At 42.2% G+C, this 24,695-nt stretch overlaps 1 protein-coding gene across 1 annotated transcript in view; it reads right to left on the bottom strand.

The window, feature by feature from the left end:
* LOC127929324 (dorsal-ventral patterning tolloid-like protein 1) overlaps positions 1 to 18,636 on the bottom strand; it is a 98,195-nt gene extending 79,559 nt beyond the window's left edge. Inside the window, exons 1-2 of the mRNA XM_052517294.1 lie at positions 18,359 to 18,636; positions 15,567 to 15,680 (exon numbers count right to left, since the gene is read on the bottom strand). Coding sequence (XP_052373254.1) covers positions 15,567 to 15,680; positions 18,359 to 18,605 — 361 coding nt within the window. The 5' untranslated portion in view covers positions 18,606 to 18,636. The remainder of the gene's footprint in view (positions 1 to 15,566; positions 15,681 to 18,358) is intronic.
* Positions 18,637 to 24,695: the final 6,059 nt, after the last annotated feature.

The raw sequence follows: 24,695 nt of genomic DNA on the forward strand, positions 1-24,695 counted from the left end.
AAGGTTGCTAACTTTTTCTGTGGCTAAACCAACTAGGTTCAAACAGCTGTCCTGTGAAGTCGTGACCTGCGACATTCGCCTAGTTTCCTGAAACGAGTCACATTGACTAAATTAATGTTTAAACGGGATTATTGGTGTTAAAATACATCCTGTTGGACCACCAGGCTGTTGATGTCGTTTTTTGTGTTTATACTTTTTCATAAACGACAAAGACAAGGTTGAAGTCGGACGACATATAGAATGTTGATGATGTCACTGCGACAACAGTCGATTGGCGGAGAATTAACCAGCCTTTAGTTTTGAAACCTGTTTACTACACTACAGTACTCACTCTGTTTACTACACTACTCACTCTGTTTACTACACTACAGTACTCACTCTGTTTACTACACTACAGTACTCACTCTGTTTACTACACTACAGTACTCACTCTGTTTACTACACTACAGTACTCACTCTGTTTACTACACTACTCACTCTGTTTACTACACTACAGTACTCACTCTGTTTACTACACTACTCACTCTGTTTACTACACTACCGTACTCACTCTGTTTACTACACTACAGTACTCACTCTGTTTACTACACTACTCACTCTGTTTACTACACTACCGTACTCACTCTGTTTACTACACTACCGTACTCACTCTGTTTACTACACTACCGTACTCACTCTGTTTACTACACTACCGTACTCACTCTGTTTACTACACTACTCACTCTGTTTACTACACTACAGTACTCACTCTGTTTACTACACTACCGTACTCACTCTGTTTACTACACTACCGTACTCACTCTGTTTACTACACTACCGTACTCACTCTGTTTACTACACTACTATATTCACTCTGTTTACTACACTACTGTACTCACTCTGTTTACTACACTACTGTACTCACTCTGTTTTACTACTCACTCTGTTTAATACACTACAGTACTCACTCTGTTTACTACACTACTGTACTCACTCTGTTTACTACACTACTGTACTCACTCTGTTTACTACACTACCAGTACTCACTCTGTTTACTACACTACAGTACTCACTCTGTTTACTACACTACTGTACTCACTCTGTTTTACACTACAGTACTCACTCTGTTTACTACACTACTGTACTCACTCTGTTTACTACACTCACTCTGTTTACTACACTACCGTACTCACTCTGTTTACTACACTACCGTACTCACTCTGTTTACTACACTACAGTACTCACTCTGTTTACTACACTACAGTACTCACTCTGTTTACTACACTACAGTACTCACTCTGTTTACTACACTACAGTACTCACTCTGTTTACTACACTACAGTACTCACTCTGTTTACTACACTACCATACTCACTCTGTTTACTACACTACCGTACTCACTCTGTTTACTACTACTCACACTACCATACTCACTGTTTACTACACTACAGTACTCACTCTGTTTAGTTCACTACCGTACTCACTCTGTTTAGTACACTACCGTACTCACTCTGTTTACTACACTACAGTACTCACTCTGTTTAGTACACTACCGTACTCACTCTGTTTAGTACACTACCGTACTCACTCTGTTTACTACACTACAGTACTCACTCTGTTTACTACACTACAGTACTCACTCTGTTTACTACACTACCATACTCACTATGTTTACTACACTACCGTACTCACTCTGTTTACTACACTACTGTACTCACTCTGTTTAGTACACTACAGTACTCACTCTGTTTAGTACACTACAGTACTCACTCTGTTTACTACACTACTGTACTCACTCTGTTTAGTACACTACAGTACTCACTCTGTTTAGTACACTACAGTACTCACTCTGTTTACTACACTACCATACTCACTCTGTTTACTACACTACCATACTCACTATGTTTACTACACTACAGTACTCACTATGTTTACTACACTAATGTACTCACTCTGTTTACTACACTACTGTACTCACTCTGTTTACTACACTACCGTACTCACTCTGTTTAATACACTACAGTACTCACTCTGTTTACTACACTACCGTACTCACTCTGTTTAATACACTACCATACTCACTCTGTTTACTACACTACTATATTCACTCTGTTTACTACACTACTGTACTCACTCTGTTTACTACACTACTGTACTCACTCTGTTTAGTACACTACTCACTCTGTTTAATACACTACTATATTCACTCTGTTTACTACACTACTGTACTCACTCTGTTTAGTACACTACTCACTCTGTTTACTACACTACCGTACTCACTCTGTTTACTACACTACAGTACTCACTCTGTTTACTACACTACTGTACTCACTCTGTTTAGTACACTACAGTACTCACTCTGTTTACTACACTACTGTACTCACTCTGTTTAGTACACTACAGTACTCACTCTGTTTACTACACTACCATACTCACTCTGTTTACTACACTACCATACTCACTATGTTTACTACACTACAGTACTCACTCTGTTTACTACACTACTCACTCTGTTTAATACACTACCGTACTCACTCTGTTTACTACACTACCGTACTCACTCTGTTTACTACACTACTGTACTCACTCTGTTTAGTACACTACCGTACTCACTCTGTTTACTACACTACAGTACTCACTATGTTTACTCCACTACCGTACTCACTCTGTTTAATACACTACCGTACTCACTATGTTTAATACACTACAGTACTCACACTACCGTACTCACTCTGTTTACTACACTACCGTACTCACTATGTTTACTACACTACAGTACTCACTATGTTTACTCCACTACCGTACTCACTCTGTTTAATACACTACCGTACTCACTATGTTTACTCCACTACCGTACTCACTCTGTTTACTACACTACCATACTCACTCTGTTTAGTACACTACCATACTCACTCTGTTTACTACACTACAGTACTCACTCTGTTTACTACACTACCATACTCACTCTGTTTACTACACTACAGTACTCACTCTGTTTACTACACTACAGTACTCACACTGTTTACTACACTACAGTACTCACTCTGTTTACTACACTACCGTACTCACTCTGTTTACTACACTACAGTACTCACTCTGTTTACTACACTACAGTACTCACTCTGTTTACTACACTACCGTACTCACTCTGTTTACTACACTACCGTACTCACTCTGTTTACTACACTACAGTACTCACTCTGTTTACTACACTACTCACTCTGTTTACTACACTACCATACTCACTCTGTTTACTACACTACTGTACTCACTCTGTTTACTACACTACCTGTACTCACTCTGTTTACTACACTACATTACTCACTCTGTTTAATACACTACCATACTCACTCTGTTTACTACACTACCGTACTCACTCTGTTTACTACACTACCGTACTCACTCTGTTTACTACACTACAGTACTCACTCTGTTTACTACACTACCGTACTCACTCTGTTTACTACACTACAGTACTCACTCTGTTTACTACACTACCGTACTCACTCTGTTTACTACACTACAGTACTCACTCTGTTTACTACACTACAGTACTCACTCTGTTTACTACACTACAGTACTCACTCTGTTTACTACACTACAGTACTCACTCTGTTTACTACACTACCATACTCACTCTGTTTACTACACTACTCACTCTGTTTACTACACTACCGTACTCACTCTGTTTAGTACACTACCGTACTCACTCTGTTTAGTACACTGCCATACTCACTCTGTATACTACACTACTGTACTCACTCTGTTTAGTACACACCGTACTCACTCTGTTTACTACACTACCGTACTCACTCTGTTTACTACACTACAGTACTCACTGTTTACTACACTACCGTACTCACTCTGTTTACTACACTACCGTACTCACTCTGTTTTACACTACCGTACTCACTCTGTTTACTACACTACCGTACTCACTCTGTTTACTCACTCTGTTTACTACACTACCGTACTCACTCTGTTTACTACACTACCGTACTCACTCTGTTTAGTACACTACCATACTCACTCTGTTTACTACACTACAGTACTCACTCTGTTTACTACACTACCATACTCACTCTGTTTACTACACTACTGTACTCACTCTGTTTACTACACTACAGTACTCACTCTGTTTACTACACTACAGTACTCACTCTGTTTACTACACTACCGTACTCACTCTGTTTACTACACTACAGTACTCACTCTGTTTACTACACTACAGTACTCACTCTGTTTACTACACTACCGTACTCACTCTGTTTACTACACTACCGTACTCACTCTGTTTACTACACTACAGTACTCACTCTGTTTACTACACTACCGTACTCACTCTGTTTACTACACTACTGTACTCACTCTGTTTACTACACTACTGTACTCACTCTGTTTAGTACACTACCGTACTCACTCTGTTTACTACACTACCATACTCATTCTGTTTAATACACTACTGTACTCACTCTGTTTAGTACACTACCATACTCACTCTGTTTACTACACTACCGTACTCACTCTGTTTACTACACTACCGTACTCACTCTGTTTAGTACACTACAGTACTCACTCTGTTTACTACACTACCGTACTCACTCTGTTTACTACACTACAGTACTCACTACACTACCGTACTCACTCTGTTTACTACACTACAGTACTCACTCTGTTTACTACACTACAGTACTCACTCTGTTTACACTACACTACCTGTACTCACTCACTCTGTTTAATACACTACCGTACTCACTCTGTTTACTACACTACAGTACTCACTCTGTTTACTACACTACTGTACTCACTCTGTTTACTACACTACTGTACTCACTCTGTTTACTACACTACTCACTGTTTAATACACTACTGTACTCACTCTGTTTACTACACTACAGTACTCACTCTGTTTACTACACTACCGTACTCACTCTGTTTAATACACTACCGTACTCACTCTGTTTACTACACTACCGTACTCACTCTGTTTACTACACTACCGTACTCACTCTGTTTACTACACTACCGTACACTACAGTACTCACTCTGTTTACTACACTACCAGTACTCACTCTGTTTACTACACTACCATACTCACTCTGTTTAGTACACTACCATACTCACTCTGTTTACTACACTACAGTACTCACTCTGTTTACTACACTACCATACTCACTCTGTTTACTACACTACAGTACTCACTCTGTTTACTACACTACAGTACTCACTCTGTTTACTACACTACAGTACTCACTCTGTTTACTACACTACCGTACTCACTCTGTTTACTCACTCTGTTTACTACACTACAGTACTCACTCTGTTTACTACACTACCGTACTCACTCTGTTTACTACACTACCGTACTCACTCTGTTTACTACACTACACTCACTCTGTTTACTACACTACCGTACTCACTCTGTTTACTACACTGTTTCACTCTGTTAAATACACTACCGTACTCACTCTGTTTAATACACTACCGTACTCACTCTGTTTACTACACTACAGTACTCACTCTGTTTACTACACTACCGTACTCACTCTGTTTACTACACTACCGTACTCACTCTGTTTACAACACTACCGTACTCACTCTGTTTAATACACTACCGTACTCACTCTGTTTACTACACTACCGTACTCACTCTGTTTACTACACTACCGTACTCACTCTGTTTACTACACTACCGTACTCACTCTGTTTACTACACTACCATACTCACTCTGTTTAGTACACTACCGTACTCACTCTGTTTACTACACTACAGTACTCACTCTGTTTACTACACTACCATACTCACTCTGTTTACTACACTACAGTACTCACTCTGTTTACTACACTACAGTACTCACTCTGTTTACTACACTACAGTACTCACTCTGTTTACTACACTACAGTACTCACTCTGTTTACTACACTACAGTACTCACTCTGTTTACTACACTACAGTACTCACTCTGTTTACTACACTACCGTACTCACTCTGTTTACTACACTACCGTACTCACTCTGTTTACTACACTACAGTACTCACTCTGTTTACTACACTACCGTACTCACTCTGTTTACTACACTACAGTACTCACTCTGTTTACTACACTACAGTACTCACTCTGTTTACTACACTACTGTACTCACTCTGTTTTACACTCTGTTTAATACACTACCATACTCACTCTGTTTACTACACTACAGTACTCACTCTGTTTACTACACTACTGTACTCACTCTGTTTAGTACACTACAGTACTCACTCTGTTTACTACACTACCGTACTCACTCTGTTTAATACACTACCATACTCACTCTGTTTACTACACTACTGTATTCACTCTGTTTACTACACTACTGTACTCACTCTGTTTACTACACTACTGTACTCACTCTGTTTAGTACACTACTCACTCTGTTTAATACACTACTATATTCACTCTGTTTACTACACTACTGTACTCACTCTGTTTAGTACACTACTCACTCTGTTTACTACACTACCGTACTCACTCTGTTTAATACACTACAGTACTCACTCTGTTTACTGTACTCACTCTGTTTAGTACACTACAGTACTCACTCTGTTTACTACACTACTGTACTCACTCTGTTTATACACTACTGTACTCACTCTGTTTACTACACTACCATACTCACTCTGTTTACTACACTACCAGTACTCACTATGTTTACTACACTACAGTACTCACTCTGTTTACTACACTACTCACTCTGTTTAATACACTACCGTACTCACTCTGTTTTACACCGTACTCACTCTGTTTACTACACTACTGTACTCACTCTGTTTAGTACACTACCGTACTCACTCTGTTTACTACACTACAGTACTCACTCTGTTTACTACACTACTGTACTCACTCTGTTTAATACACTACGTACTCACTCTGTTTAATACACTACAGTACTCACTCACTACACTACCGTACTCACTCTGTTTACTACACTACCGTACTCACTCTGTTTACTACACTACAGTACTCACTATGTTTACTACACTACTCACTCTGTTTACTACACTACCGTACTCACTCTGTTTACTACACTACCGTACTCACTCTGTTTACTACACTACCGTACTCACTCTGTTTAGTACACTACCGTACTCACTCTGTTTACTACACTACAGTACTCACTCTGTTTACTACACTACCATACTCACTCTGTTTACTACACTACAGTACTCACTCTGTTTACTACACTACAGTACTCACTCTGTTTACTACACTACAGTACTCACTCTGTTTACTACACTACCGTACTCACTCTGTTTACTACACTACAGTACTCACTCTGTTTACTACACTACAGTACTCACTCTGTTTACTACACTACCGTACTCACTCTGTTTACTACACTACCGTACTCACTCTGTTTACTACACTACAGTACTCACTCTGTTTACTACACTACCGTACTCACTCTGTTTACTACACTACTATACTCACTCTGTTTACTACACTACTCACTCTGTTTAGTACACTACAGTACTCACTCTGTTTACTACACTACAGTACTCACTCTGTTTACTACACTACCGTACTCACTCTGTTTAATACACTACCGTACTCACTATGTTTAATACACTACAGTACTCACACTACCGTACTCACTCTGTTTACTACACTACCGTACTCACTATGTTTACTACACTACAGTACTCACTATGTTTACTCCACTACCGTACTCACTCTGTTTAATACACTACCGTACTCACTATGTTTACTCCACTACCGTACTCACTCTGTTTACTACACTACCATACTCACTCTGTTTAGTACACTACCATACTCACTCTGTTTACTACACTACAGTACTCACTCTGTTTACTACACTACCGTACTCACTCTGTTTACTACACTACAGTACTCACTCTGTTTACTACACTACAGTACTCACACTGTTTACTACACTACAGTACTCACTCTGTTTACTACACTACCGTACTCACTCTGTTTACTACACTACAGTACTCACTCTGTTTACTACACTACAGTACTCACTCTGTTTACTACACTACCGTACTCACTCTGTTTACTACACTACCGTACTCACTCTGTTTACTACACTACAGTACTCACTCTGTTTACTACACTACCGTACTCACTCTGTTTACTACACTACTATACTCACTCTGTTTACTACACTACTGTACTCACTCTGTTTACTACACTACAGTACTCACTCTGTTTACTACACTACTCACTCTGTTTACTACACTACCATACTCACTCTGTTTACTACACTACCATACTCTCTCTGTTTACCACTACTGTACTCACTCTGTTTAGTACACTACAGTACTCACTCTGTTTACTACACTACTGTACTCACTCTGTTTAGTACACTACAGTACTCACTCTGTTTACTACACTACTGTACTCACTCTGTTTAGTACACTACAGTACTCACTCTGTTTACTACACTACCGTACTCACTCTGTTTAGTACACTACCATACTCACTATGTTTACTACACTACAGTACTCACTCTGTTTACTACACTACTCACTCTGTTTAATACACTACCGTACTCACTCTGTTTACTACACTACAGTACTCACTCTGTTTAATACACTACCATACTCACTCTGTTTACTACACTACAGTACTCACTCTGTTTACTACACTACCATACTCACTCTGTTTACTACACTACAGTACTCACTCTGTTTACTACACTACTGTACTCACTCTGTTTAGTACACTACCGTACTCACTCTGTTTAGTACACTACCATACTCACTATGTTTAGTACACTACAGTACTCACTCTGTTTACTACACTACTGTACTCACTCTGTTTAGTACACTACTGTACTCACTCTGTTTACTACACTACCATACTCACTATGTTTACTACACTACTGTACTCACTCTGTTTACTACACTACCGTACTCACTCTGTTTAGTACACTACTGTACTCACTCTGTTTAATACACTACCGTACTCACTCTGTTTACTACACTACCATACTCACTATGTTTAGTACACTACAGTACTCACTCTGTTTACTACACTACTGTACTCACTCTGTTTACTACACTACTGTACTCACTCTGTTTAGTACACTACAGTACTCACTCTGTTTACTACACTACCAGTACTCACTATGTTTACTACACTACAGTACTCACTCTGTTTACTACACACTACTCACTCTGTTTAATACACTACCTACTCACTCTGTTTACTACACTACCGTACTCACTCTGTTTACTACACTACTGTACTCACTCTGTTTAGTACACTACCGTACTCACTCTGTTTACTACACTACAGTACTCACTATGTTTACTACACTACCGTTCACTCTGTTTACTACACTACCGTACTCACTCTGTTTTACACTACAGTACTCACACTACCGTACTCACTCTGTTTACTACACTACCGTACTCACTCTGTTTACTACACTACCGTACTCACTCTGTTTACTACACTACCGTACTCACTCTGTTTACTACACTACCGTACTCACTCTGTTTACTACACTACCGTACTCACTCTGTTTACTACACTACCATACTCACTCTGTTTACTACACTACCATACTCACTCTGTTTACTACACTACAGTACTCACTCTGTTTACTACACTACCGTACTCACTCTGTTTACTACACTACAGTACTCACTCTGTTTACTACACTACAGTACTCACTCTGTTTACTACACTACAGTACTCACTCTGTTTACTACACTACAGTACTCACTCTGTTTACTACACTACAGTACTCACTCTGTTTACTACACTACAGTACTCACTCTGTTTACTACACTACAGTACTCACTCTGTTTACTACACTACCGTACTCACTCTGTTTACTACACTACAGTACTCACTCTGTTTACTACACTACCGTACTCACTCTGTTTACTACACTACCATACTCACTCTGTTTACTACACTACTGTACTCACTCTGTTTACTACACTACCGTACTCACTCTGTTTAATACACTACAGTACTCACTCTGTTTAATACACTACCATACTCACTCTGTTTAATACACTACTGTACTCACTCTGTTTACTACACTACTGTACTCACTCTGTTTAGTACACTACCGTACTCACTCTGTTTAGTACACTACCATACTCATTCTGTTTAATACACTACTGTACTCACTCTGTTTACTACACTACTGTACTCACTCTGTTTAGTACACTACAGTACTCACTCTGTTTACTACACTACCATACTCACTCTGTTTACTACACTACTGTACTCACTCTCTACACTACCATACTCACTCTGTTTAGTACACTACTGTACTCACTCTGTTTAATACACTACCGTACTCACTCTGTTTACTACACTACTATGTTTAGTACACTACTCACTCTGTTTACTACACTACTGTACTCACTCTGTTTACTACACTACTGTACTCACTCCCTACACTACAGTACTCACTCTGTTTACTACACTACCATACTCACTATGTTTACTACACTACAGTACTCACTCTGTTTACTACACTACTCTCTACACTACCGTACTCACTCTGTTTACTACACTACCGTACTCACTCTGTTTACTACACTACTGTACTCACTCTGTTTAGTACACTACCGTACTCACTCTGTTTACTACACTACAGTACTCACTATGTTTACTCCACTACCGTACTCACTCTGTTTAATACACTACCGTACTCACTATGTTTAATACACTACAGTACTCACACTACCGTACTCACTCTGTTTACTACACTACCGTACTCACTATGTTTACTACACTACAGTACTCACTATGTTTACTCCACTACCGTACTCACTCTGTTTAATACACTACCGTACTCACTATGTTTACTCCACTACCGTACTCACTCTGTTTACTACACTACCATACTCACTCTGTTTAGTACACTACCATACTCACTCTGTTTACTACACTACAGTACTCACTCTGTTTACTACACTATGTACTCACTCTGTTTAGTACACTACAGTACTCACTCTGTTTACTACACTACAGTACTCACTCTGTTTACTACACTACAGTACTCACTCTGTTTACTACACTACCGTACTCACTCTGTTTACTACACTACAGTACTCACTCTGTTTACTACACTACAGTACTCACTCTGTTTACTACACTACCGTACTCACTCTGTTTACTACACTACCGTACTCACTCTGTTTACTACACTACAGTACTCACTCTGTTTACTACACTACCGTACTCACTCTGTTTACTACACTACTATACTCACTCTGTTTACTACACTACTGTACTCACTCTGTTTACTACACTACTGTACTCACTCTGTTTAGTACACTACTCACTCTGTTTAATACACTACCATACTCACTCTGTTTACTACACTACAGTACTCACTCTGTTTACTACACTACTGTACTCACTCTGTTTAGTACACTACAGTACTCACTCTGTTTACTACACTACTGTACTCACTCTGTTTAGTACACTACAGTACTCACTCTGTTTACTACACTACTGTACTCACTCTGTTTAGTACACTACAGTACTCACTCTGTTTACTACACTACCGTACTCACTCTGTTTAGTACACTACCATACTCACTATGTTTACTACACTACAGTACTCACTCTGTTTACTACACTACTCACTCTGTTTAATACACTACCGTACTCACTCTGTTTACTACACTACAGTACTCACTCTGTTTAATACACTACCGTACTCACTCTGTTTACTACACTACCGTACTCACTCTGTTTACTACACTACCATACTCACTCTGTTTACTACACTACTCACTCTGTTTACTACACTACCGTACTCACTCTGTTTAGTACACTACCATACTCACTCTGTTTACTACACTACCATACTCACTCTGTTTAGTACACTACAGTACTCACTCTGTTTACTACACTACTGTACTCACTCTGTTTAGTACACTACTGTACTCACTCTGTTTACTACACTACCATACTCACTATGTTTACTACACTACTGTACTCACTCTGTTTACTACACTACCGTACTCACTCTGTTTAGTACACTACTGTACTCACTCTGTTTAATACACTACCGTACTCACTCTGTTTACTACACTACCATACTCACTATGTTTAGTACACTACAGTACTCACTCTGTTTACTACACTACTGTACTCACTCTGTTTAGTACACTACTGTACTCACTCTGTTTAATACAATACAGTACTCACTCTGTTTACTACACTACCATACTCACTATGTTTAGTACACTACAGTACTCACTCTGTTTACTACACTACTGTACTCACTCTGTTTAGTACACTACTGTACTCACTCTGTTTAATACACTACCGTACTCACTCTGTTTACTACACTACTGTACTCACTCTGTTTAATACACTACCGTACTCACTCTGTTTAGTACACTACAGTACTCACTCTGTTTAATACACTACCGTACTCACTATGTTTAATACACTACCGTACTCACTCTGTTTACTACACTACCATACTCACTATGTTTAGTACACTACTGTACTCACTCTGTTTAATACACTACAGTACTCACTCTGTTTAATACACTACCGTACTCACTCTGTTTAGTACACTACAGTACTCACTCTGTTTACTACACTACTGTACTCACTCTGTTTAGTACACTACTGTACTCACTCTGTTTAATACACTACCGTACTCACTCTGTTTACTACACTACCGTACTCACTCTGTTTACTACACTACAGTACTCACTCTGTTTACTACACTACCGTACTCACTCTGTTTACTACACTACCATACTCACTCTGTTTACTACACTACCATACTCACTCTGTTTAGTACACTACCGTACTCACTCTGTTTACTACACTACAGTACTCACTCTGTTTACTACACTGCCATACTCACTCTGTTTACTACACTACCATACTCACTCTGTTTAGTACACTACCGTACTCACTCTGTTTAGTACACTACAGTACTCACTCTGTTTACTACACTACAGTACTCACTCTGTTTACTACACTACAGTACTCACTCTGTTTACTACACTACAGTACTCACTCTGTTTACTACACTACAGTCCCTCACTCTGTTTACTACACTACCATACTCACTCTGTTTCCTACACTACCATACTCACTCTGTTTACTACACTACAGTCTTCTGTTTACTACACTACAGTACTCACTCTGTTTACTACACTATCGTACTCACTCTGTTTAGTACACTACAGTACTCACTCTGTTTACTACACTACCGTACTCACTCTGTTTACTACACTACCGTACTCACTCTGTTACAGGGTCAGTCATAGTAGTATGATAGGTGTTGTTTTACAGGGTCAGTCATAGTAGTACGATAGGTGTTGTTGTACAGGGTCAGTCATAGTAGTATGATAGGTGTTGTTTTACAGGGTCAGTCATAGTAGTATGATAGGTGTTGTTTTACAGGGTCAGTCATAGTAGTATGATAGGTGTTGTTTTACAGGGTCAGTCATAGTAGTGTGATAGGTGTTGTTTTACAGGGTCAGTCATAGTAGTGTGATAGGTGTTGTTTTACAGGGTCAGTCATAGTAGTATGATAGGTGTTGTTTTACAGGGTCAGTTAATTTGATCACTCTTTAATAGTATGAAGTACGATTAGTACACAGTACAGATGTAGGATCTTAATTGGATCACTCTTTTGTGTCTGAGAATATCCTTGCCCGAGCAGGAAATGCAAACGTCTAGTGTAATAAAAGTTTTATAAAGTCTTCTAAAGTTTGTAATTTACACTTTAAAATGTCATACTTGATTCGCCCCAACAAAAAAATGTCCTTTAATTTCCTGTTGCTGCAGGATTCTTCTCCAAACTGAATCAAATTACGATCCTGCATCTGTACATAAGCACCAAGCCCCCTTAGCTAGATGGAACGGTGGGAGACTAAAGCCTCCCAGTGGGGGGGGCAGGAAGGAAAGGAAGGGGCCCATTGTTGAGTGACCGTGTCGTCTCTTGCTGTGACATGGTCATCAGGGAAACTTCTGTTCACACACACACACACACACGCACACACACACACACACACACATTCTCACACACACACACACACACACACACACACACACACACACACACACACACACACACACTCACACACACACACACACACACACACACACACACACACACACACACACACACACACACACACACACACACACACACACACACAATGAGAAAGTGAGTGGGACAATGCCAATACCTAACACCAATACCTAACACCATCCTGCTATATCTCCCTCTCTACCCCTCCTTCACAACCCTCCCTCCCCCTCCCTCCTCCCTCCCTCCCTCCCTCCCTCCCTCCCTCACCCCTCCCTCCCTCCCTCCCTCCCTCCCTCCCCCCTCCCTCCCTCCCCTCCCTCCCCTCCCTCCCTCCCTCCCCTCAGGGTCCCTCCCTCTTCAGTCCCTCACCAGGTCAGTTTCTCCCCTCCCTCCCTCTCTCCCTCTCTCCCTCCCCCTCCCCCCCCTCCCCTCTCCCCCCTCCTCCTCCCACAGGGTCTGTCCCTCCTGAAGGTCGATGTAACTCTCTTCTTCAGTCTTCTCTATGAAGGTCACGCAGGTCAGTTTCTCCCTCCCTCCCTCCCTCCCTCCCTCCCTCCCTCCCTCCCTCCCTCCCTCCCCCTCCCTCCCTCCCCTCTCCCCCCTCCCTCCCTCCCTCCCTCCCCCTCTCCCCCTCCTCACCCACAGGGTCTGTAAGTGAAGACGATGTAACTCTCTTCTTCAGTCTTCTCTATGAAGGTCACGCAGGTCAGTTTCTCCCCTCCCTCCCTCTCCCCTCTCCCCCTCCCTCCCTCCCCTCCCCTCTCCCCCTCCTCACCCACAGGGTCTGTAAGTGAAGACGATGTAACTCTCTTCTTCAGTCTTCTCTATGAAGGTCACGCAGGTCAGTTTCTCCCCTCCCTCCCTCTCCCCTCCCTCCCTCCCTCCCCCCCTCCCTCCCTCTCCCTCCCTCCCTCCCTCCCTCCCTCCCTCCTCCCCCCTCCTCACCCACAGGGTCTGTAAGTGAAGACGATGTAACTCTCTTCTTCAGTCTTCTCTATGAAGGTCACGCAGGTCAGTTTCTCTCCCTCCCTCCCTCTCCCTCCCTCCCTCTCCCCCTCCCCTCCCTCTCCCCTCCCTCCCTCCCTCCCTCTCTCCCCCTCCTCACCCACAGGGTCTGTAAGTGAAGACGATGTAACTCTCTTCTTCAGTCTTCTCTATGAAGGTCACGCAGGTCAGTTCTCCCCTCCCTCCCTCTCCCTCCCTCCCTCCCTCCCTCTCCCTCCCCTCTCCCTCCCTCCCTCTCCAGTTTCTCCTCCCTCCTCTCTCCCTCCTCCTCTCCTCCTCCCTCCTCTCCTCCTCCCTTCCCCTCTTCCCCCTCCTCACCCACAGGGTCTGTAAGTGAAGACGATGTAACTCTCTTCTTCAGTCTTCTCTATGAAGGTCACGCAGGTCAGTTTCTCCCCTCCCTTCTCCCCTCCCTCCCTCCCTCTCCCCCCTCCCTCCCCTCCCTCCCTCTCCCCCTCCTCACCCACAGGGTCTGAAGACGATGTAACTCTCTTCTTCCCTCCACCCCTCCCTCCCTCTCCCCCCTCCTCACCCACAGGGTCTGTAAGTGAAGACGATGTAACTCTCTTCTTCAGTCTTCTCTATGAAGGTCACGCAGGTCAGTTTCTCCCAGTGACGCATCGCCTGCTTGAACATCGCTCTTTGACTGCCTGGAACACACAGAAACACACACTGTTATACACACACACACACACAGAAACACACACACACACACACACACACACACACACACACACACACACACACACACACACACACACACACACACACACTGTTACACACACACACACACACACACACACACACACACACACACACACACACACACTGTTACACACACACTGTTATACACACACTGTTACACACACACTGTTACACACACACACTGTTACACACACACTGTTATACACACACTGTTATACACACACACACACACACACACACACACAGGTCACACACACACACACACACACACACACACACACACACACACACACACACATGTTACACACACACACACACACACACACACTGTTATACACACACACACACTGTTACACACACACACACAGTTACATACACAGTCACTTCACACATGACACATACATATGACACACACTGTTACACACACCTGGCCAGATCCATCATACACACACACCACACACACACACACACACACACACACACAACACACACACACCACCACACCAGATCCACACACACACACTGACACAGTGTACATACACTGTTTCACTTCACTATGAGGTACACACACTGTTATACACACACTGTTATACACACACAGTTACACACACACACACACACAGTTACATACACACACACATACACACATGTTATAAAGTGGCCAGATCCATCATACATACTGACCAGTGTAGTTTCCTCCTATGAGGTAAGGTATGAGTCCTCCTGGCCAGATCCATCATACATACTGACCAGTGTAGTTTCCTCCTATGAGGTAAGGTATGAGTCCTCCTGGCCAGATCCATCATACATACTGACCAGTGTAGTTTCCTCCTATGAGGTAAGGTATGAGTCCTCCTGGCCAGATCCATCATACATACTGACCAGTGTAGTTTCCTCCTATGAGGTAAGGTATGAGTCCTCCTGGCCAGATCCATCATACATACTGACCAGTGTAGTTTCCTCCTATGAGGTAAGGTATGAGTCCTCCTGGCCAGATCCATCATACATACTGACCAGTGTAGTTTCCTCCTATGAGGTAAGGTATGAGTCCTCCTGGCCAGATCCATCATACATACTGACCAGTGTAGTTTCCTCCTATGAGGTAAGGTATGAGTCCTCCTGGCCAGATCCATCATACATACTGACCAGTGTAGTTTCCTCCTATGAGGTAAGGTATGAGTCCTCCTGGCCAGATCCATCATACATACTGACCAGTGTAGTTTCCTCCTATGAGGTAAGGTATGAGTCCTCCTGGCCAGATCCATCATACATACTGACCAGTGTAGTTTCCTCCTATGAGGTAAGGTATGAGTCCTCCTGGCCAGATCCATCATACATACTGACCAGTGTAGTTTCCTCCTATGAGGTAAGGTATGAGTCCTCCTGGCCAGATCCATCATACATACTGACCAGTGTAGTTTCCTCCTATGAGGTAAGGTATGAGTCCTCCTGGCCAGATCCATCATACATACTGACCAGTGTAGTTTCCTCCTATGAGGTAAGGTATGAGTCCTCCTGGCCAGATCCATCATACATACTGACCAGTGTAGTTTCCTCCTATGAGGTAAGGTATGAGTCCTCCTGGCCAGATCCATCATACATACTGACCAGTGTAGTTTCCTCCTATGAGGTAAGGTATGAGTCCTCCTGGCCAGATCCATCATACATACTGACCAGTGTAGTTTCCTCCTAGGTGTAGTTTCCTCCTATGAGGTAAGGTATGAGTCCTCCTGGCCAGATCCATCATACATACTGACCAGTGTAGTTTCCTCCTATGAGGTAAGGTATGAGTCCTCCTGGCCAGATCCATCATACATACTCACCAGTCTAGTTTCCTCCTATGAGGTAAGGTATGAGTCCTCCTGGCCAGATCCATCATACATACTGACCAGTCTAGTTTCCTCCTATGAGGTAAGGTATGAGTCCTCCTGGCCAGATCCATCATACATACTGACCAGTCTAGTTTCCTCCTATGAGGTAAGGTATGAGTCCTCCTGGCCAGATCCATCATACCATCATACATACTGACCAGTGTAGTTTCCTCCTATGAGGTAAGGTATGAGTCCTCCTGGCCAGATCCATCATACATACTGACCAGTCTAGTTTCCTCCTATGAGGTAAGGTATGAGTCCTCCTGGCCAGATCCATCATACATACTGACCAGTGTAGTTTCCTCCTATGAGGTAAGGTATGAGTCCTCCTGGCCAGATCCATCATACATACTGACCAGTGTAGTTTCCTCCTATGAGGTAAGGTATGAGTCCTCCTGGCCAGATCCATCATACATACTGACCAGTCTAGTTTCCTCCTATGAGGTAAGGTATGAGTCCTCCTGGCCAGATCCATCATACATACTGACCAGTGTAGTTTCCTCCTATGAGGTAAGGTATGAGTCCTCCTGGCCAGATCCATCATACATACTGACCAGTGTAGTTTCCTCCTATGAGGTAAGGTATGAGTCCTCCTGGCCAGATCCATCATACATACTGACCAGTGTAGTTTCCTCCTATGAGGTAAGGTATGAGTCCTCCTGGCCAGATCCATCATACATACTCACCAGTCTAGTTTCCTCCTATGAGGTAAGGTATGAGTCCTCCTGGCCAGATCCATCATATATACTCACCAGTGAAGTTTCCTCCTATGATGTAAGGTATGACTCCCCCTGGCCAGATCCTCTCAGCTCGGGAGGTTGCTGCTCTGGGAACACGATTCTTCACAACAACACTCCAGGCATTCTCTGTTTTCCCAAATCTAGCCGACTTCACAGTATTCCCACTCTTTACGGCTTTCCCAGCCTTCCCAGTCCTTCCAGCAGCTGTTTTCCCAGTCTGGGTCCTGGGACCGGAGGCTGATTCTTGACTGGAGTTCATAGGCCTATAGTCTGGAGGAGGAGAGGAGAGGAGAGGAGAGGAGAGGAGAGGAGAGGAGAGGAGATGAGATGAGATGAGATGAGATGAGATGAGATGAGATGAGATGAGATGAGATGAGATGAGATGAGATGAGATGAGATGAGATGAGAGAGAGCGGAGAGGAGAGGAGAGGAGAGGAGAGGAGAGAGAGGAGAGGAGAGGAGAGGAGAGGAGAGGAGATATCAGAGTCAAGCTATCGGTTGTGTAAGGATTACAATAACATAATACAAATTAATACTACAGCTGTGTAAAGACTATAGTAATATAATATATATATTAATACTACATTTCTGTAAATACTATAATAGTATAATATATTAATACTACAGCTGTGTAAATACTATAATAACATAATATACATTAATACTACAGCTTTGTAAAGACTATATTAATATAGTATATATTAATACTACAGCTGTGTAAAGTATTTAATAATACTATTTAATACTACAACTGTGTAAAGTATTTGATAATAGAATATGAATTAATACTACAGCTGTGTAAAGACTAATACTATAATATATATACTAATACTACATATCTGTAAAGACTATAATAATATAATATTTATTAATACTACATCTGTGTAAGGACTACAACAATATAATATGTATTAATACTACAGCTGTGTGAAGACTATAATAATATAGTATATATTAATACTATAGCTGTGTAAATTATTTAATAATATAATACTAATTAATTCTACAACTGTGTAAAGTATTTAAAAATATAATATGAATTAATACTACATCTGTGTAAAGACTACAACAATATCATATTTATTAATACCACATCTGTGTAAAAACGATAATAATCTAATATATATATATATACTAATACTACATCTGTGTAAAAACTATAACAATATAATATTTATTCATACTTAATCTGTGTAAAAACTATAACAATATAATATTTATTAATACTACATCCGTGTAAAGACTATAATAATCTAATATACATATATACTAATACTACATCTGTGTAAAAACTATAACAATATAATATTTACTAATACTACATCTGTGTAAAAACTATAACAATATAATATTTATTAATACTATATCTGTGTAAAGACTAGAATAATCTAATATATATATATATATATACTAATACTACATCTGTGTAAAGTATGTAATAATATAAGTATGTAATAATATAATATTTATTAATACTACATCTGTCACGCCTTGGTCTTAGTATTTTGTGTTTTCTTTAATTATTTGGTCAGGCCAGGGTGTGACATGGGTTTATGTTGTTGTATTTCGTATTGGGGTTTTTGTATTATTGGGATTGCGGCTGAGTAGGGGTGTTGTATGGGCTTGGCTGTCTGAGGCGGTTCTCAATCAGAGTCAGGTGATTCTTGTTGTCTCTGATTGGGAACCGTATTTAGGTAGCCTGGTTTCGCTTTGTATTTCGTGGGTGATTGTTCCTGTCTCTGTGTAGTTTCACCAGATAGGCTGTAATAGGTTTCATGTTCCTGTCTCTGTGTAGTTTCACCAGATAGGCTGTAATAGGTTTCATGTTCCTGTCTCTGTGTAGTTTCACCAGATAGGCTGTAATAGGTTTCATGTTCCTGTCTCTGTGTAGTTTCACCAGATAGGCTGTAATCAGGTTTCAGGCTGTTCCTGTCTCTGTGTAGTTTCACCAGATAGGCTGTAATAGGTTTCATGTTCCTGTCTCTGTGTAGTTTCACCAGATAGGCTGTAATAGGTTTCATGTTCCTGTCCTGTCACCTCTGTGTAGTTTCACCAGATAGGCTGTAATAGGTTTCATGTTCCTGTCTCTGTGTAGTTTCACCAGATAGGCTGTAATAGGTTTCATGTTCCTGTCTCTGTGTAGTTTCACCAGATAGGCTGTAATAGGTTTCATGTTCCTGTCTCTGTGTAGTTTCACCAGATAGGCTGTAATAGGTTTCATGTTCCTGTCTCTGTGTAGTTTCACCAGATAGGCTGTAATAGGTTTCATGTTCCGTTTGTTGTTTTCGTATTTGTTTAGTTATTTCATGTATCGTCATTCTCTTCATTAAAGAACATGAGTAACAACTACGCTGCATTTCGGTCCGACTCTCTTTCAACAAACGAAGAACGCCGTTACAACATCTGCGTAAAGACTATAATAATCTAATATACATATATACTAATACTACATCTGTGTAAAGACTGTAATTATATCATATTTATTAATACTACATCTGTGTAAAGACTATAATAATCTAATATACATATATACTAATACTACATCTGTGTAAAGTATGTAATTATATAATGTTTATTAATACTACATCTGTGTAAAGACTGTAATAATATAATGTTTATTAATACTACATCTGTGTAAAAACTATAATAATCTAATATATATATATACTAATACTACATCTGTGTAAAGACTATAATAATCTAATATACATATATACTAATACTACATCTGTGTAAAGACTGTAATTATATCATATTTATTAATACTACATCTGTGTAAAGACTATAATAATCTAATATACATATATACTAATACTACATCTGTGCAAAGACTGTAATTATATCATATTTATTAATACTACATCTGTGTAAAGACTATAATAATCTAATATACATATATACTAATACTACATCTGTGTAAAGACTGTAATAATATAATGTTTATTAATACTACATCTGTGTAAACACGTTTTTCTCCTATATCAATCTGTACAAAATACCCCATAATGACAAAGCAAAAGTTTCTTTGACATGTTTGCAAAAAAAAAATATTCAACCCCGAATTTATGACATTTACATCAGTATTCAGACCCTTTACTCAGGAGCACGTTTGGAGGCGATAACAGCCTTGAGTCTTCTTGGGTACCACGCTACTAGCTTGGCACACCTGTATTTGGGGAGTTTCTCCCATTCTTCTCTGCAGATACTCAAGCTCTGTGAGGTTGAATGGGCATCGTCGCTGCACAGCTATTTTCAGGTCTCTCCTGTGATATTCGATCGGGTTCAAGTCCGGGCTCTGGCTGGGCCACTCAAGGACATTCAGAGACTTGTCCCGAAGCCACTCCTACCTTGTCTTGGCCTTTTCCCCAGTCTGAGGTCCTGAGCTCTGGAGCAGGTTTTAATCAAGGACATTCAGAGACTAGTCCCTAAGCCACTCCTACCTTGTCTTGGCTGTGTGCTCAGGGTTGTTGTCCTGTTGGAAGGTGAACCTTTTCCCCAGTCTGAGGTCCTGAGCGCTCTGGAGCAGGTTTTCATCAAGGACATTCAGAGACTAGTCCCTAAGCCACTCCTACCTTGTCTTGGCTGTGTGCTCAGGGTTGTTGTCCTGTTGGAAGGTGAACCTTTTCCCCAGTCTGAGGTCCTGAGCACTCTGGAGCAGGTTTTCATCAAGGACATTCAGAGACTTGTCCCGAAGCCACTGCTACGTTGTCTCTGTACTTTGTTATCCTTGACGTTGTAGCATGTCAAGTCTCTTGTCTGTGACTAGTAGATTTTAATATACTAATAACCTATTCATTTATGGTGGAAACAAATCCTCAATTTCATTGTTGTGTAGTGTAAACTATTTTGGTTTTGCTGGTGTAAAGGTCGCGGGTCTCCCTCGACTCGGTAAAAAGAAAAATCTCGCTATTTGCACTTCTTTAGTTGAAGTTTACATTTACATTTACATTTAAGTCATTTAGCAGACGCTCTTATCCAGAGCGACTTACAAATTGGTGCAAACACCTATGACAACCAGTGGAACAGCCACTTGCATCTAAATCTTGTTGGGGGAGAAGGGGGTGAGAAGGATTACTTACCCTTACTTACCCTATCCTAGGTATTCCTTGAAGAGGTGGGGTTTCAGGTGTCTCCGGAAGGTGGTGATTGACTCCGCTGTCCTGGCGTCGTGAGGGAGTTTGTTCCACCATTGGGGGCCAGAGCAGCGAACAGTTTTGACTGGGCTGAGCGGGAACTGTACTTCCTCAGTGGTAGGGAGGCGAGCAGGCCAGAGGTGGATGAACGCAGTGCCCTTGTTTGGGTGTAGGGCCTGATCAGGGCCTGGAGGTACTGAGGTGCCGTTCCCTCACAGCTCCGTAGGCGAGCACCATGGTCTTGTAGCGGATGCGAGCTTCAACTGGAAGCCAGTGGAGAGAGCGGAGGAGCGGGGTGACGTGAGAGAACTTGGGAAGGTTGAACACCAGACGGGCTGCGGCGTTCTGGATGAGTTGTAGGGGTTTAATGGCACAGGCAGGGAGCCCAGCCAACAGCGAGTTGCAGTAGTCAAGACGGGAGATGACAAGTGCATGGATTAGGACCTGCGCCGCTTCCTGTGTGAGGCAGGGTCGTACTCTGCGGATGTTGTAGAGCATGAACCTACAGGAACGGGACACCGCCTTGATGTTAGTTGAGAACGTCAGGGTGTTGTCCAGGATCACGCCAAGGTTCTTAGCGCTCTGGGAGGAGGACACAATGGAGTTGTCAACCGTGATGGCGAGATCATGGAACGGGCAGTCCTTCCCCGGGAGGAAGAGGAGCTCCGTCTTGCTGAGGTTCAGCTTGAGGTGGTGATCCGTCATCCACACTGATATGTCTGCCAGACATGCAGAGATGCGATTCGCCACCTGGTCATCAGAAGGGGGAAAGGAGAAGATTAATTGTGTGTCGTCTGCATAGCAATGATAGGAGAGACCATGTGAGGTTATGACAGAGCCAAGTGACTTGGTGTATAGCGAGAATAAGAGAGGGCCTAGAACAGAGCCCTGGGGACACCAGTGGTGAGAGCGCGTGGTGAGGAGACAGATTCTCGCCACGCCACCTGGTAGGAGCGACCTGTCAGGTAGGACGCAATCCAAGCGTGGGCCGCGCCGGAGATGCCCAACTCGGAGAGGGTGGAGAGGAGGATCTGATGGTTCACAGTATCGAAGGCAGCCGATAGGTCTAGAAGGATGAGAGCAGAGGAGAGAGAGTTAGCTTTAGCAGTGCGGAGCGCCTCCGTGATACAGAGAAGAGCAGTCTCAGTTGAATGACTAGTCTTGAAACCTGACTGATTTGGATCAAGAAGGTCATTCTGAGAGAGATAGCGGTAGAGCTGGCCAAGGACGGCACGCTCAAGAGTTTTGGAGAGAAAAGAGAGAAGGGATACTGGTCTGTAGTTGTTGACATCGGAGGGATCGAGTGTAGGTTTTTTCAGAAGGGGTGCAACTCTCGCTCTCTTGAAGACGGGAGGGACGTAGCCAGCGGTCAGGGATGAGTTGATGAGCGAGGTGAGGTAAGGGAGAAGGTCTCCGGAAATGGTCTGGAGAAGAGAGGAGGGGATAGGGTCGAGCGGGCAGGTTGTTGGGCGGCCGGCCGTCACAAGACGCGAGATTTCATCTGGAGAGAGAGGGGAGAAAGAGGTCAGAGCATAGGGTAGGGCAGTGTGAGCAGAACCAGCGGTGTCGTTTGACTTAGCAAACGAGGATCGGATGTCATCGACCTTCTTTTCAAAATGGTTGACGAAGTCATCTGCAGAGAGGGAGGAGGGGGGAGGATTCAGGAGGGAGGAGAAGGTGGCAAAGAGCTTCCTAGGGTTAGAGGCAGATGCTTGGAATTTAGAATGGTAGAAAGTGGCTTTAGCAGCAGAGACAGAGGAGGAAAATGTAGAGAGGAGGGAGTGAAAGGATGCCAGGTCCGCAGGGAGGCGAGTTTTCCTCCATTTCTCGGCTGCCCGGAGCCCTGTTCTGTGAGCTCGCAATGAGTCGTCGAGCCACGGAGCGGGAGGGGAGGACCGAGCCGGCCTGGAGGATAGGGGACATAGAGAGTCAAAGGATGCAGTAAGGGAGGAGAGGAGGGTTGAGGAGGCAGAATCAGGAGATAGGTTGGAGAAAGTTTGAGCAGAGGGAAGAGATGATAGGATGGAAGAGGAGAGAGTAGCGGGGAGAGAGAGCGAAGGTTGGGACGGCGCGATACCATCCGAGTAGGGGCAGTGTGGGAAGTGTTGGATGAGAGCGAGAGGGAAAAGGATACAAGGTAGTGGTCGGAGACTTGGAGGGGAGTTGCAATGAGGTTAGTGGAAGAACAGCATCTAGTAAAGATGAGGTCAAGCGTA

The sequence above is a fragment of the Oncorhynchus keta genome, unplaced genomic scaffold, assembly GCF_023373465.1.
Source record: "Oncorhynchus keta strain PuntledgeMale-10-30-2019 unplaced genomic scaffold, Oket_V2 Un_scaffold_6470_pilon_pilon, whole genome shotgun sequence".
In the NCBI taxonomy this organism is placed as follows: Eukaryota; Metazoa; Chordata; class Actinopteri; order Salmoniformes; family Salmonidae; genus Oncorhynchus; species Oncorhynchus keta.